The following is a 15,667-nucleotide window of genomic DNA, read 5'->3' on the forward strand; positions in this document are numbered from 1 at the left end:
TTGAGGGCCTATTGCCGCGCATAATATGGGTGGAACAGGCTGGCGTGATGAGTACGCTAGAGTCAACCGCAAGCGTGAGGGGCTGCGGAAAAAAGGAAACGAGGGGCTAGGGTTAAAAGCCTCAGAGTATGTCATGGGTCAAGGTGCACGTGAGGGTTGGTGAAACGTGCAGGTCACAGATGGCCACGAACAAGGTGTGGCTGATGAAAGTGCTCAACATTGCTCAATTTTGCTCTTTAATACGTGTCCACCAAGCACCTCCACATACCTGGTTGCAGGAAGCCGCTTCCCCATTTTGTGGGACCCTACAGGGTCACCCGAGTCATTAATGCAGTTGTGTATCGCCTATCCCTGCCTGGCGCATTCATCCTGTTTTTCTTACCTCCCATTTGAAGCCCTGTCCCTCCGCCACTCATGTTGTTTTACCCCCTTCTCCTATCCTGCAGGGTTCCTCGGATGAATATGAGGTCCATGAGATCCTTGACTCCCGTTTCAGTAGGGGGCACCTGTATTACCTGGTGGATTGGGTTGGTTTTGGCCCCGAGGAGAGGTCCTGGGAACCCGCTAGTAATGTCCGCGCCCCGCTCCTGGTGGCCCGTTTTCATAGGAACCATCCTTCTTGCCCACGGGGTTGTGGGCCTTTGGGCGGTGTGGGGGCAGGGGGGGTTCCGTCATGCACCCAGCACACCCAGGCACATCCAATGATCACCTCACTCACGGTGCTCAAGGACGTTCTACCCGGCAGCGACATGGTGATCAAGTTGCACATCATTACAAACTCCCAACATCAAGGGGTGCTACTTCGTTGCAGCTACGGTGCCCGTGGGGGCTTCGTCGCGTTTTAGATGGCAGTTACCATGGAGATTTGGGAACGCGCATGCAGCGCGGCTATCCGCTCACGTGACACAGACTCTCTCACGTGACCGAGTAACCATAGCAACGGTATAAAAGAACGCTGGATATTCTACACAGCGCTTCTCAGCTGTGTACTTTCCCAGCTCGTAGCGTTTTTTTGCGATTCTGACTCTGGTTCAACTGGATTTTGAACTTGTTTTGTTTCACGGACTACCTCTAAATAAAACCTTTGGCAACGACAATCGCTTCCTGCTTGGATTACACAAACTGCTACTACTTTGGCAACGGCTCTACGGACTGCCTCCTTGATAACGTTTTGCTACGGCGCTCTTCGCTTGTGCTCCTGAACATTTACCAATGTCGGACTCGGTTAACTGGATTGCTTTTGGATATTCCTTTTTTGCATCACGCACAGCCCCAGGCCCTTATCCCAGGGGTCCTTGTCAGTCAAGCATCAGCTCACAGTGGTAACACGTCAAGTGCTTTTTGGGACCTAGTATCTCAGTTGCTGGTTCTTCATTGTTCACAACATTGCACCGCCCTGGGGGGGGGGGGGGGGAGAAGTCAGGGATCCTGTCCAGCCTCCTCCCTTAGACAACTTCCCCAGCATTTCAACTAGTAGGTACCCTTTTGCCAAGTATCTTGTTTTGGTTTACTGCATTGTACTGCAAGGTGATCGATACATTAACTTCCTGTTCCCATTGCAGCTACCTGGGGACCCGGTGCTCTTGTTCCAGCCACCTGTGGCCTCAATAACCGGTCAGCGAGTTACTACCAAACTGGTGTTGGAGATGGGCCTGTTTGCTTGGCTGGAGGGGGTTGAGACCTGCTTTTTAATCAGAAGCGGTTTGCCATGCGCTACTTTGAAGGGTTTAAGGCATTAAGTATGGACCTAGCCTGTTCTCCTGCATAGGTGGAGATGAAGATTTCTTCGAGGGGAGTGGCAGGACAGGGGTCAAGGGGGAGCCCTGAGGGTCTGCTGCTGGACTATAGTTTGAGGAACTCCTCACTCGAGATGGGGTTGAAGGAGCTGAAGGATGGCGCTACAGGAGCGTGGGAGTAGAGATCTTGAGGAGCGGATGCTGGGCGTGCAGTGAGGTTGGAGAGTTTGGCATTGATGGCGGCCGTCCGGTTCAGTGCTGTGCTGTGCTGTACTGTGGAAGTGTTGGGAGAGGGAGCTGCAGAGCGTTTGCGTGGATGTGGCGGGGCAATGGTGCAGGGGGGCTTCAAGAATTCCGAGATGATTCTGTGGAGCGCTTTCCAACTTCTTCAGCAGTTCAGGATTCTTTTATTGTAATACACCTTGGCCTTTCGGATATCTCAGATTTGTAGTTACAGTGATGGTGGGCGAGCATGGATTTGCTAAGAGGGGCTCTGGTTGTTTGACATCTGCGCTCAATGGAGCAGTTGTGGGTTTTGAAGGTCTTTCAGTGGAGCGTGAACCATTTGGGGGTAGGCCCTTTGCAGGTCGGAGCGGGGCGGGAGGGGGTGATAGGGAGGAGTGAGTCGTTAAGTGCTAGGGAGAATTCTCAAAATGTGCTAAATCCCTCCACATTAGAGATCCCCAGCAACTTTGCTGGATTTTGAGGACTTGATTTTTTTACCTGGAGAGTGTGTGACCCTTTATTCTCACCCTCTCATGTATTTTGGCATGTGTTTTACCTCTGTGTTTTCTTGGATAGGCATCTAACCAACTCCCTAGGCATCATCTTTTACAATTGTGCCACAAAGCACCTTCAGTGCAGTGGCACAGGGAAGTCTTTCAGATTTCCCAAGGTTTAAATACCTTCTCTGGGATCAACTACTGTTTCCCAGGAGTGAAATTGACTTCACTTAGCCCTGTACATTTCTAGACCCAGCACACCCTATCTTACAATAGAGTGCTGGATGGATTACTTAGTATCCCCAATGTCTAGTTACTCATGTAACAGTCAAATGTTACCCTTTCCTCTCAGACTGGCTGGTGGCAGTGGTTTTACAATGAACTACCATGATCTTTCCCGACCGCAAACTATTCGTAGCTCTGGTAACGTTAAATCGCAGGAGCCATATTTTTCTAGATGGCGCCCAGCCATCGTTGCTAAAATGGTTCCCGGTCTTCTTTTTTCGCCATGTCTTTGTGGAAAGGTCTTTCTAGAGTTTTTCTATGCGTGCCAAACCAGGTTTGGTCCCTTTGTTCATTCGCCTTTGGCAGGCCTCAGGAGCCAAACCCGCCTCTGGCTCCAGACTGTCTGGGGTCGGCAGGAAGTGTGGGAGGTGCCCGAAACTCCCTGTACTTAGTCTCCTAGGAGACCCAAATGCACTCTGTGATGATTGGCTGGCTGACTGTCCGGTAAGGACAGCCACCCTGCTGGGTGAGTGGCAGCTAGGCTGGAATGAATGGGAGAGAACTGAATAAAAGGCAAGTCTCTTGGCTTGGAAGACAGAGTCGATCCCTGGACGAAGGAAACGAAGAAGAGCTTGAAGAAGACGGCTGCTGCAACTCCTGGACCGTTGGTTTGCCCGGTGAACCCCTGCTGCAGGTCCGTATCACCAAGTTCGCATCGACAGAGAAGCCCTGCAAAGGACGACTTCTCCCTTTGAGTTGGTAGGACCAATCGACTCAAGTAAGCCACCGGGACACCCATCTCTGAGCTAGTTGCATTTTCTCAGAGTGCTGCAGGAAACCGTAGAGCCGGGGAGAGGGACACCAGATTGTGTGCGTTACTTATAAACTGGCCGATCCTCCAGACTCCCACGACGTCGGACCGGCTGAGCCGGACCCCCCTCAGCGGTGTGTGGGACCGCAGAAGCAAGGACAGCCCACCTTGACAGCCAGGACCAGTGTTGCCAGTATGGTAGCTGAAACACGAAACAGCCACTGAAGTTGAAGTTTGCCAGTTTGCGAGCTTTTGACCAGTCCCAGTGCAGGAGTCCCCCGACGTCCTCCCTCTAGTTCCCACGACTGAGGCCCAGGAACAGCGAGATCTGCAGGAACTGCCAGGAACCGAAGTCATCTGCTGCATCTTTTTCTTCATTGTAAGGTACTGTAAAACAAGACTTGAGAGAACTTGCCTCTCGCAGTGAAAGTGCTTGAAACTTTTGCAACTCGCAGGCCTAATCAGCTTGTGACCCCAACATATGATACTTCTTTTTACAAACTACTTCTGAGAACTTGTGCCAAGACTTTTCTGTTTACTTACCAGAACTGCTTTATCCTATCCAAGACTTTATCCCACTGACTTTGGCCTAGCCTATCGAATTGAACCGACTCTTCTGGTGAACTCAAAATATTTGCACTGTCTAAGATTATTTGTATTTCTTGTGTTCTAATAACTTTTGCCTTTTACCTACCTTTTTTAAAGAGTATACAGTATTGAAGTATATTTGTGTGTTACTAGTCTATTGCTCCCTTCTGAAGGCTTTGGAATCAATAAATTATTAATTTTTTATGCAAGAAACCTTGAGTGTAAAAGTTTATTTGAATACCTGTAACTGTGAATCTTTGTGTAACTCCACTACAGCTCACAATTCCCCTCTTGAGATAAGCCTGGCTGCTCCACACGCTACCAAAACTGTGTAGTACAGACTTCTACCAAAGGTTGGTTTGCTTACACCTGTAGTCATAGTTGTGTGAAGTGTTCCCAGAGGGTACTGGATACAAACTTTGCCTGACACTAAGTCAAGAGGCAAAGGATCGATAGGGGGAGGTCTACCTGAGAACGGGTGTGTACGTAGCAGGGCTTCAGCCAGGTCAGGCAGTATCTCAACCTTGTTCCAGCATTTGTGATCATGTGGGGGAACAGGGCGGGCCTTGGATGGAGTGGCTGGTGTGGTGCGGACAGAGAATGGTAAGGCTGAGTGGTCTATTCAGATGGGGGATTTGCGGCTGGGCACCGAGACGAGGTCAGAAGAGCTGAAGATTGCATCAAGGGTGTGGCATCCAGTGTGGGTAGGACCTGTGGTGTGTTGGGAGAGGTTAAAAGCCTCTAAGATGTCAACCAGTGGACTAGTCAGGGGGTTGTTGGGCACATCAAACCAGATATTAAAAGTCCCCCAGTACCGAGTGCACAGTAGTTGAGTGTCTAATGAGTCACAGAGATTATTGGCAAAATGTCGGTCGTATCCCGGGGACCTGTAGATGAGTAGGAAACTGTGTGAGAGAGCAGGTGGCAGGGAGAGTCTGACCAGAACCGACTCCCAGTCAGCTGTGCGTGGCTGGGTTTCCATGAGTGAGATGGAGATGTGTGGTTGCTGAGGATGGCTACTCCGTCACCTCTGGAGGGTCTATTGTGTGGTTGAGCATGTAGTCAGGAGGGGAAAGCCTCGTGTGCGACTGGTTTGAAGTGTTTTGCAAACCATGTTTCAGTGATGAAGATGAGATTGGGATTGTCAGAGGATACAAGGTCAAAGATGCGGTGTCTGTTTTTGGCTATGGATCGTGCATTGAATAGGAGGCAGGTGACTAGGTGGGAGTTGGTGGATCCCTTGGTGTCAGTGTTCCGAAGGGCTGGGCAGGCCGAGTGGCTGGTGTGGAGGTGTCGGTAGCCGCAGGGGTGGTGTGACCAGAGCAGTCGGAGTGCCTGAACCTGACTGTGGCGGTATGGTCAGAGCAGCCGCCATGACTGAAACCGACTGAGGGGTGGTGGGTGTGGTTTGGGTCCAGTTTAGTGTTTGAGAGGTGTGGGGGGAGCGGGTGAGGACGGTCGGGAGCAGGAAGAGTGAGCATGCAGTGGCCGGTTTGCACTACATCCATGCCCTCAAACTCTCAACTTAGCAGCCTGGCTCCTGAGGACATAACCTCTAGCTCCCTCAAAGATGTATGGACATACTCAGAGAAGCACGGAAACCTAACACCAGCCATTGCTACTCCAGCAAATGGAAGAGCTTTGTCATCTTGTGTAATGGCAAGGGCGTCAATCCTATAATCCTAAAATGCACAAAACTAAGCAGGATAAAACCACTGCCATAAGCCATGCAGCTTTGTCACTGTAATGAAAAAAAGTTACAGGGGTAGTGAGAAAGGGGATACTGTGTAACCCCTCAGCACTCCACATAAGGGAGGGCATGCTGATCTAACAATATAAAAGTTGGGAAGGATACTAATGCCCTTGGGAACATAGGTTCTCACAAGGAAAATAGCAGAAAATAAAAAGGGAAGTGCCAGGGGCTCCCAGCCACACAGAGCACAGGGTGATGTGTTTAGCAAAAAAGTCAGACGACAGATGCCATCAAACTTGGAGGAAAATGTTTCTCCAAGAGAGTTAAAAAAAGAAATACAAAGTATCCCAAACGATAAGGTAAAAGAATGAGTGAGTGTGGAAAAAGATTCCCACTCACACAGGGGAGCAGACCAAAAATCCATAAGTCCAACAAAAAATACTGGGGGACTCACATGTGGATGAGATTATGCACAACATAAAAATCTACCCTAATGAGGAAGGCCCAGGGGTTGAGAGTGAAGAGGTAACTTTCTGCATCAGTATTTATTTTTTTGTCAGTCGCAGTTTACAGGAATCCGTTCCATTCAGCTACCAGATGAAGATCCAAAACAAGTCAAGATGAAGACTGTTGTTGTGTAGACCCCCTCAGGACAGCTCACAGGATTGAAGATGGGTTGTTCCAACAAAGAACACCACAGTCATGCGGCAACAGGCTATCGTTCAATGGTGAACACAGCAGTAGCCCCAGCTGAAGTGAGACGGCTGTAATTGCGAGGCCCGGCGACTTGTGGCAAAAGCTGAAGATCTGTAAAGTTTGAAGGCTCTGCTTGGAATGATGATGGCTGCAGCGAGGTAGCCCAGGTGGGAGCTGGCCAGTCCCCGGGCAGTCCAGGAGCACTTCCGGGCGTGGATCCTTGAGCAGGGGTTGAGGCTGTTGTCCCCACCGGTCCAAGGGTTGAAGTATCAACAAGGGTCTTCTGAAATCAGGCAGAGGAGCAGGGCTTTACCGGGCCAATCATCCGAGTTGATGCAAGTCAGCTGCAGGTGTCATCCTCAGGTCGTCAGCGGGCTGCTCTTCTTCGCAGAAGCCTTGGTTCCAATGATGATCTGTCGAATAGCTGCAGCAGTCCTCCTTTTTTCCAAGATTCAGGCTGGGAGCTAGCCCAAACCCACCAATGGCAAGGATCTCTAACATTCAAATAACCCAAGGTTGTCCAATCCTGGACAACCACTGTCACCACATCTGTTCAGCAACAGACCTTCGGGCGCCAGAGGATGTGAGCTAGAATCAGAAAGTCCCAGCTCCCTCTTCTGGCTCACTCACACAAAGCCCACTTGCCCCCGAAAGCAGCTGCCTTCCCCGAGGAAGGGTTTACCATTACCATATATGGCATTTACTGACCCGAGAAGGGCAAAGGACAATGTGGTCAAATAACAAGCGTAAATCTTGTGGCACTGCTATTTTAGGGCGCTCACCACTTTCAATAGCGATTCATGTAAAAAGCAAAAGTGCACAAGAAAAAGATCATAAAAAGAGAGTACAAATCGCACAACGGTCACAGGTTTGTCTAAGGCACAATGTCAAAGCAACCAGAAAGCCATTATGTAAAAACTTTAAAAGATACAAAGTATCCTAACTGCACTTCACTGTAAGGTGATATGTGCAATTGTAAAAATACAAGAATTCATAAAGAGACAGTTTCTCAGTAGTAACAGCCTTAGGGACTAGTCAGTTTCTCCATAGGGACCAGCAAAACAGGCAATAAAGCAGACAGGTTTACTGACCTCCAAAGGTCAGGACATGGTTACAAAATAAACAAAAATACTAGGAGTGCCATGCGAATCTATGGAGAGCAAGGTCTAAAAAGAAAATCTTTCCCAACACTTACCTACCCATGGATATTTTTTCTACAATGACAAAGGGTGAGCACCAGACTGTTTCCAATCTCTTTTAAAGTCATGTTCTGCATTTATCTTTGTGAATGTAAAATGCATTATTACACTCTTGCTCATTTTGGTGACTGTAAATATTTTTCCCTGATGTGTATTGCAAAGGTGGCTGTGATTCTAGGTTTCCTAGATTTAGTTATATACTTTTAATTATTATATTGTCATTTGTATTGTTTTTAGTACTATGCTCTAGAGAGTCAACATGAATGTTGAGTGTTTAAGTGGGCATTGGGGATGTGCAGACTATTTTACAGGGAGATTAAAATGTCTGGTTACCTTTGCTGCCTAACCTTTGCCTGTATGTGATGCGTCATGACCCCCCGACCCCCTTTGTCCTAGGACCTACCCATACATACCAGTATGGGCTGTGTCGATAGCACACTGTGCTTAAATGTTCTGGGTTCACAAAGGCAGTGGGAGCATTTACTGCTTTTATAACATACAACATATGTTTGATACTGTACATTTGGTGCCAAGTACTTATTTGGCTGGATAAAAATGTATATGTGTAACATAATAAATGCATATATTTTGCAGTATATTGGTGTGCTTTATCTTCTAGAGAAAAGTGTGTAGACTAATGTACCTTTGTGTCAGTCTAATATCCCTATCGGAGAGTTAAGCCCTGTCGCTCTGTCCACGTTACTTACCTTTAACCTTTAAGAGAGGCTAGGCTCCTCTTTGTCAGTTGTTAGCCCCCCTCCTTAAGATCAGTGATTTTAGATCCCTCAATATAAGGTTCTATAAAAACTGCCTTAACGCCCACCAATTGGAAGACATTTCCCACCCCTGCATGCCCCAAACCCAGCCCTTCCCCATGCTTCCACTCCCTCCTGCACTTCCTTGTCCCTGCACTTGCACGGTAAGAATGTAACGAGACTTTTTACAGCCGTTACTGTTAGTTTTTCTATGCCCCCCCCCTTTAGCTTGTGGCGCCTGGAAATACTTCTGTATAGGCGCCATACAAATGTGCAATACATAAATAAGACATTCAGCACACACAGCCCAATAGGATAAGACTGCAAAAGGGCAGGAGGGGGACTATTTCTTTTAAACTCTGATTTCCCGTACCCTTCACTGAAATTAGCCCTTATGCGCATACCTTCATGCCACTCAGCCATGATGTGGCTCATAGGGTATCTTCCTTCATGTCCACGGATGGCCTGTAGAGCCTCAGTAGCACATTCCTCCTCTGCTTCCATCTTCATCATCACCACCTCAGGTTTGACCAGTGAAGAGTCTACTATACAAAAAACATGTCTGTCATATCCAGCTACTCACTGATAAAACTTACAAATGGGATTTCAAAATCACTATGAAAGACAAACAAGAGCTTATGTAAACATGCTCTGTGGCAGTTTGAGGGAGGGAAAGAGGGCACTGGCTTTTGAGTCATCAAAAACTACCTATAGATGAAAACTGTAGAGTGCGTGCCAGACAGCTGCCAAGAAAGTACATACAATTATCAATATCTGTTATTTATGCACATATCTAGAGTATCACTAAAGGGCTTTTCAGGACTAAAAAAGAGTGGTATCAACAATGTCTGCTCTAGAGGCAATGGGCTCTCAAAAATATCCATATTCATAGTAAATTAATGCAGTTACAATTCGAGCCTATATTCAGTTCTTCAATTAATACATCTATTATCTGTTTCAGGTACAACTGTATGACCGAGTGTTAGGACAGTTTATATGAAGTCCAACTAAGGGCTTAGTAAAACCATTCACCGAGATAGTACAAGACTCCACTTTTAGTATGAGGCTGTACCACCCGAGTTCATGGTAGCATAGACAGAGCAGCCAAGCTCATTTTAGGAGGGAGCATGGGTGTTGCTAGGTCTGGACAAGACCCGGGGCTACGCTAATGTCGGAACTGTCGGGAATGGGGGGCTAGCTAGCCTTTTGGTTGCAGCTCCTGAGATTTTATCCGGGGCTACAACCAAAAGACCAGGGGCTATAGCCCCCTTAGCCCCCCCTACCAACACCCCTGGGAGAGAGTGAAGGCTGTAGAATCAGTACAAAGAAACTGTAATACAGATATTGTCCAAAGAAACACTAAAACACGATGCATTGTAAAAATAAATGGTTTATTTAAATACAAGTACGCCCAGATAAATCTTGGGGGAAATAAGTACCATCACAGATCATATAAAAACATTATACAAAAATACAACACTATGCTTTAAATTACACAGACCGAAGCATATACTTTATTTAGAAATCTAACAATATTTCTAGGTAACTCAGACCTTTGTATACACATTGAGTATAGCGCACACCTAGTCTTGGGGAGTAAAATCATAAGTTACTTTCAGATTACTTTACAGTAATACAAGGGTAGTAGACCCTGTCAGTTATACTGTGACGCTCAGCAAGAAATCCCTTAGCAAATCAACTGGCCAATATACTTTTTTGAATAGTGGAACACTTATTCAAGGAACAGTAAAAACCTATAACTCTGATTCAGGATAACAGTTATTCTAGGGGACTTAGTCCGTGGGGTGTAATATTCAATTGCAGTTGCTTTTCAGTTCACAGACTAAGGCAAGCAATAACTAACTTATTTTAGGATAATAGTTATACTCAAGGTAAGTAAAACCCATGTACTTTTGTCAGATGCTAGCAGCAACCTAAAAGTTAAGTACGACCTAGGCAGACTTATTCTGGACAGGCTAACAGCAAGGCAGGGGAAGCAGGAGCCAATTGGGGACACTCATACAATTTTCCCAACAAGAACAATAAAGCGAAACCAACAACACTATGTTTGCGAAGAGGGGAACCCAATTCACAGGTGAGTAAGTTAACCTATCTACTTTCTGTTAGAATGGTGAGACAGTTTCTAAGGAAAGTAAGACTTTGAGAATACTTATTTTAGAAGGCACACATCTTATTCAAGGTAAGTAAATCCTATATATACACTTTTCAGAATGGCAAAACATATCTAAGGTAAGTAATACCTTTTTTTGTAACTAGACACTCTCAGAGCTACAGTTAACAAGTAACCTTTCAATACTTGGTTTTCTTTTCAAGGAAGACTACTTAAAGTATCCAGCGCTTCCCAATTCTAGTACATTCATTCTCTCAGAGGCAGAAGAGGGACCCTAGTGGTCTAGGAGCCAGCTGTAGGCAGGGTGAGCTAGGGCTCAGTTGAGCGAAAAGTTCATAGTTCCAGAGGAAGACTGTTCAAACAAGTAAGCATTTTACTTTAGAGTTAGTTGAGGGTCCAGGGGCTTCACAGAAGACACCCTTATGAGTACTCCAGCAGTGGGCCTGGGTAAACTGGACGAGAGACCTCCCAAACACTGAAAAAAAGAAGAAAAAAAAACTACACAGGAATCAAAAGAGACTTAAAAAGTTAAGTAAATACCCAAGCCAGCACAGAAGATGATTTTGCAGCAAGAAGACTTCAGGATCTGCAGTCAAAAACTGGTCGTTGAATTCCTTCATCAAGAAGACAGGACACTGAAAGGACTTTTGCAACAAGAATCACAGGGGAGGTTCTAGGCAAGGTTTTCCTTGCGGCTGGATGCGGCTCTGTGGATTTGGTGCCTTTTCAGGAGCACAGAAGAAGGCAGAATATCGCTGGTCAGATTCCCATTGTTTGCAAGGTCCAGCACTCTGGCAAGGGGACTTTTTTGACTGGATTTATTTCTATGGAGTTCCAGCAGGATACCCATAAAGTTTCAGCAAGACTTGGAATTTGGAAGACTGTGCACCACACAATGGCTCGAGGTTCCAGGGTATAGAGGTATTGCAGCCCCACAAGCTCGCAGCATGGCGTGGGATAGCTCAAAATGCAGCTCTTCTTGAGTCTAGTGGGTCTCTCCAGGCTCTGGGTCAGGGTGATCGTTGTCAGAGTCGCCAGGTCGTTTGGAGGAAAGGCTAACAGCAGGCTCTGGTTAAACAGCAGGTTCTCCGGTTGCTGGAAATCATTTTAACTGCAAATTCTTCATCTTCCTCTTCGGTTTCAGTGGTCGACTACCTCTTCAGCTTCCAGGATTGGACTTTTATGCAGGAACCCAGCCAATCAAACAGCCTTGCAACATTCAGACTTTGGGTTTGGAAATCCTTTCAGGACAGCCAGCCATCCAGTTTGAACTGGATTCTCACACTCAGCCTGGAAGACAAATGACTGCAGAGTTTTGGACCCCTCCCTTGCTTCCTACCTTCACAGACACTCTGGAGCCTGGGCAGAGAGTACACAAACTCCTGCCGAAGATAAAAATCACACAAAGGAATTTCACACCCTGGATGTCAGGGGAAGTGTTAGGGAGAATTCTCATAAATGTGCTAATTCCCTTCACCTTAGAGACTCGCCAGCAACTTTGCTGGATTTTGAGGATTTGATTTTTTTACCAGGAAAGAGTGGGAGCCTTTTTTCCCCCACTCTTTCATGCATTTTGATGTGTGTTTTACACTTGTGTGCTTTGATTATGGGGTTTTAGATAACTCCATAGGCATCATCTTTTCATGTGTGTCACACAGCACCCTCCGTGCAGTGACACAGGGAAGCTTTTTAGGCTGTCCCAAGGTTTAAATACATTCTCTGTGATAAACTACTATTGCCCAGAGAACGTAAAGTTAAATTGACTTTACTAGTCTTTTTAAATTCCTAGACCCAGCACACACTATCTTACAATAGAGTGCTGGAGGGGTTACCTAGTATCCCCTATGTCTAGAAACTCATGTATCAGTCAAATGCTACCCTTTCCTATCGAAATGGCTGACGGCAGTGGTTTTACAACAAACTACCATGATTTTTCCTGACCGCGAACACCGGCAGCTAAAAAACACGGGAGACATGTTTTTCAAGATGGCGCCCGAGTCCCCTTTGTTTAAACAGGTCCCGGTCTTCTTTTTTTGCCATTTCTTTTTTAGAAAGATCCTTCTAGAGTTTGTCTCTGTGCGCCAAACTAGGTTTGGTCCCCTTGTTTCTATGCCTTTGGCGGGCTTCAGGACTGAAGACCGCCTCTGGAGCTCAAGTGTCTGGGGTGGGCAGGAAACTCCCTGTGCTTAGTCTCCTAGGAGACCCAAATGCACTCTGGCGTGATTGGCTGGCTGCCTGTCCGGCAAGGACAGCCACCCTGCTGGGTGAGTGGCAGCTAGACTGCAATGCATGGGAGAAAACAGTTTAAAAGGCGAATCTCTTGGACTGAAAGGCACATTCGGCCACTGGAACGAAAGGACTGAATACGAGCTGGAAGAGGACGGCTGCTGCAACTACTGGACCGTTGGTTTGCCCGGTGGAGCCCTGCTGCAGGTCTGAATTACCAAGTTCACCTCGCCAGAGAAGCCCTTCAAGGATGACTTCTTCCTTTGAGTTGGTAGGACCAATCAACTCGCAAGCCACCGGACACCATTCTCGAAGCTGGTAGAATTTTCCTCAGAGTGCTGCAGGAAACTGAATAACCAGGGAGAAGGACACCAGCTTGTGTGCTTTAAGACAGCTACTGGAATTGAAGAATTGCCAATTTGCCAGCTTTGTGACCAGTCCCCGGGCAGTGCAGGAGTCCCCAGACGTCCTCCCTCTTGTCCCCACGACTGAGGCTCAGGAACAGCGAGATCTCCAGGTACTGCCAGGAACAAAAGTCTTCAGCTGCATCTTTTTCTTCAATATAAGGTACTGTGAAAACCCGACCGGGAGAACTTACCTCTCACCGCGAAAGTTTGTGGAACTTTGGCAACTTGCAGGCCTAGTCAGCTTGTGACCCGACATATGAATCTTTCTTCCGTGAACTACTTCCGAGAACCGCGGCAAAGACTTTTCCGTTTAACTTCCAGAACTGCTTTATCCTATACAAGACTTTAGCCCATTGACTTTGGCCTAACCTATTGCATTGAATCAACTCTTCTGGGGAACTCAAACTATTTGCACCGTTTTAGAGTAACTGTAATGTTTATTTATTAATTTATGCCTTTTTGCTTCTACTTCATATGCTCTGAATGCCATTTTTCTCCTCCTTCAAAGTAGTTTAAATGCCTCAGAGCCTGATCTTGTGAAGTACTGAAATATATTTGTGTGATATAGATTGCCTCCTTCTAGTGAATGTTTTATAAATGACTGTGAAATAAATGAATAGGTGTTTTAACAAGAAACCTTGAGTATAAGAGTATTTGAATGCTTGAAATTATAGACCTCTGTGTAACACCCTTACAGCTCACATTCCCTCTTGAGATAAGCCCGACTGCTCAGCAGCGCTACCACAAAACTGTGTTTTACAGACTTCTACTAAAGGTTGGTTTTGCTTACACTTGTAGTCCTAGTTGTGTGTAGTGGTCCCAAAGGGTACTGCACGCACACTTTGCCTAACACACAGACTCACTGGGAAACCAAACAGATAGGAAAGCAGTTCATATTAATCAGAGCAAAAGCTCCTATGTTCATGAGATGCTTACATTAAAAATCAAAACCGCACAGTTTATTTGCAGGATAGAAGTTCAGTCCTGGAAAAATTACCTGCACATAGGGTATGAAGGGGGCAGGAGGGTCTGCCATGGTAGTCCTTTTATGTTTGTGGCCGTCCCAGTTTTTTACTTTGCAAATCTGGTCACCCTGCCCTTTAGGCTCCCCTGTTAATTTCTCTTTCATATACTTTGGTGAAATACAGTTCCCAAATAGTAAAGTGGGATTTTGATCCCCTTTACATTTTGAATGAATGAGCCAGCACACCCCACCTTATGTCGAGCGCTGGGGGGGATGTAATGTATCCCCTTTCTTACCTACCTGGTAACATTTTGTTACAATTGCAAGTTCACTCAAATGGCTGGTGGCAGTGTAACTACTTCTATGACTTTTAGTCATCATTACTCAGTAAGGCATGCACAGAAGGGCCACCATTTCGCTAAAATGAAAGGCTCATTTTATTACCATTTCTTATGTGCTTGCTGTTTGAGGTTTTCCGCTGCCATCCTAGGCGGGAACTACCTCAGTGGAAGTTTTGTCTGTGGGGTAAATCCTTTGGAATCCCCACCCAGGCAGGGGAGAGGAGCCCAAAACTCTGCAGCCCCTCGTCTTTCACCTTGCCTGAAAGGAACCAACTCCCAGTGGGGGGGGGCTGGCTGTCCCGATTGGACAGCCATGCCGCCCCTTGCTCTAAAATGCAGGGAGAGAATGCAGAAGTTGTGCTGTAGCTCCTGATAAAATCCAGAACCTGGAAGCTGCTGACAAGTCGACCACTGGAGCTGAAATCGAAGAGGAAGATGAAGAAACGACAGCCATATCGATCTCCAGCGACAATATAACCTGCTGTGTAACCGGAGCCTGCCGTTACCCTTCCTTCCAAGCGACCTGCGTATCCTGACGAAAAGGACAACCCCTGCCCAGAGCCTGGTGAGACCTCACTGTTTGGCAGAATTATATGCAGTACCCTTTGGGAACACCACACACAATTAGGACTACAAGTGACAGTACAAATTCACCTTTGGTACAAGCTTGTACTACACAGTAAAGTGGTAGCAATAGCTGAGCAGCCAGACTTATCTCAAGAGTAAAGTGAGCAGTATCAATAGTTACACAAAGGACAGCAATTACTATGATTCAAACAAACACTGACTCAAGGTTTCTGAGTAAAAGAATACACATTTATTTACACATCAGTTATTAAACATTTCGCTATTATCAAGCAGTTGAAAAATCACGTTACTAATGCACTACACCACACCCAATAGATTCTGGACAAGTTATGCTCAAATGAAGTGTGAGCAAAATGGCACTCCAGCAATTTAAAAGGGAGGGAAAGACAAAGTTAGACAGAAGTTGAGCAGCACCAACAAGTTAGTAAGCAGGGCAATCTAGAAAAAGGAACTACAGTGAGGAAATCAAATCAAGAGGCTAGGGCCAAAGTCAATGGACCAAAGTCTTTACAGAGGATCACACAGTTCAGGGTAGTTCGTGATTAAGTCTTTGCCAAGAGTTCAGAACGAAGTTGGTCAAACTAA

General features: G+C 46.4%; 1 protein-coding gene across 2 annotated transcripts in view; it reads right to left on the reverse strand.

The window, feature by feature from the left end:
• The window catches only part of LOC138567578 (zinc finger and SCAN domain-containing protein 2-like), a 303,743-nt gene that overhangs the window by 109,397 nt on the left and 178,679 nt on the right, over positions 1-15,667 (reverse strand). Inside the window, exon 6 of one of the 2 annotated variants that reach the window (XM_069645950.1) lies at positions 8,830-8,967. In XM_069645950.1, coding sequence (XP_069502051.1) covers positions 8,830-8,967 — 138 coding nt within the window. Of the gene's footprint in view, positions 1-8,829; positions 8,971-15,667 lie in introns of both variants that reach the window. The other variant, XM_069645949.1, reaches the window with a different exon arrangement.

Source organism: Ambystoma mexicanum, chromosome 2p (assembly GCF_040938575.1).
Source record: "Ambystoma mexicanum isolate Mex_15411 chromosome 2p, UKY_AmexF1_1, whole genome shotgun sequence".
NCBI lineage: Eukaryota > Metazoa > Chordata > Amphibia > Caudata > Ambystomatidae > Ambystoma > Ambystoma mexicanum.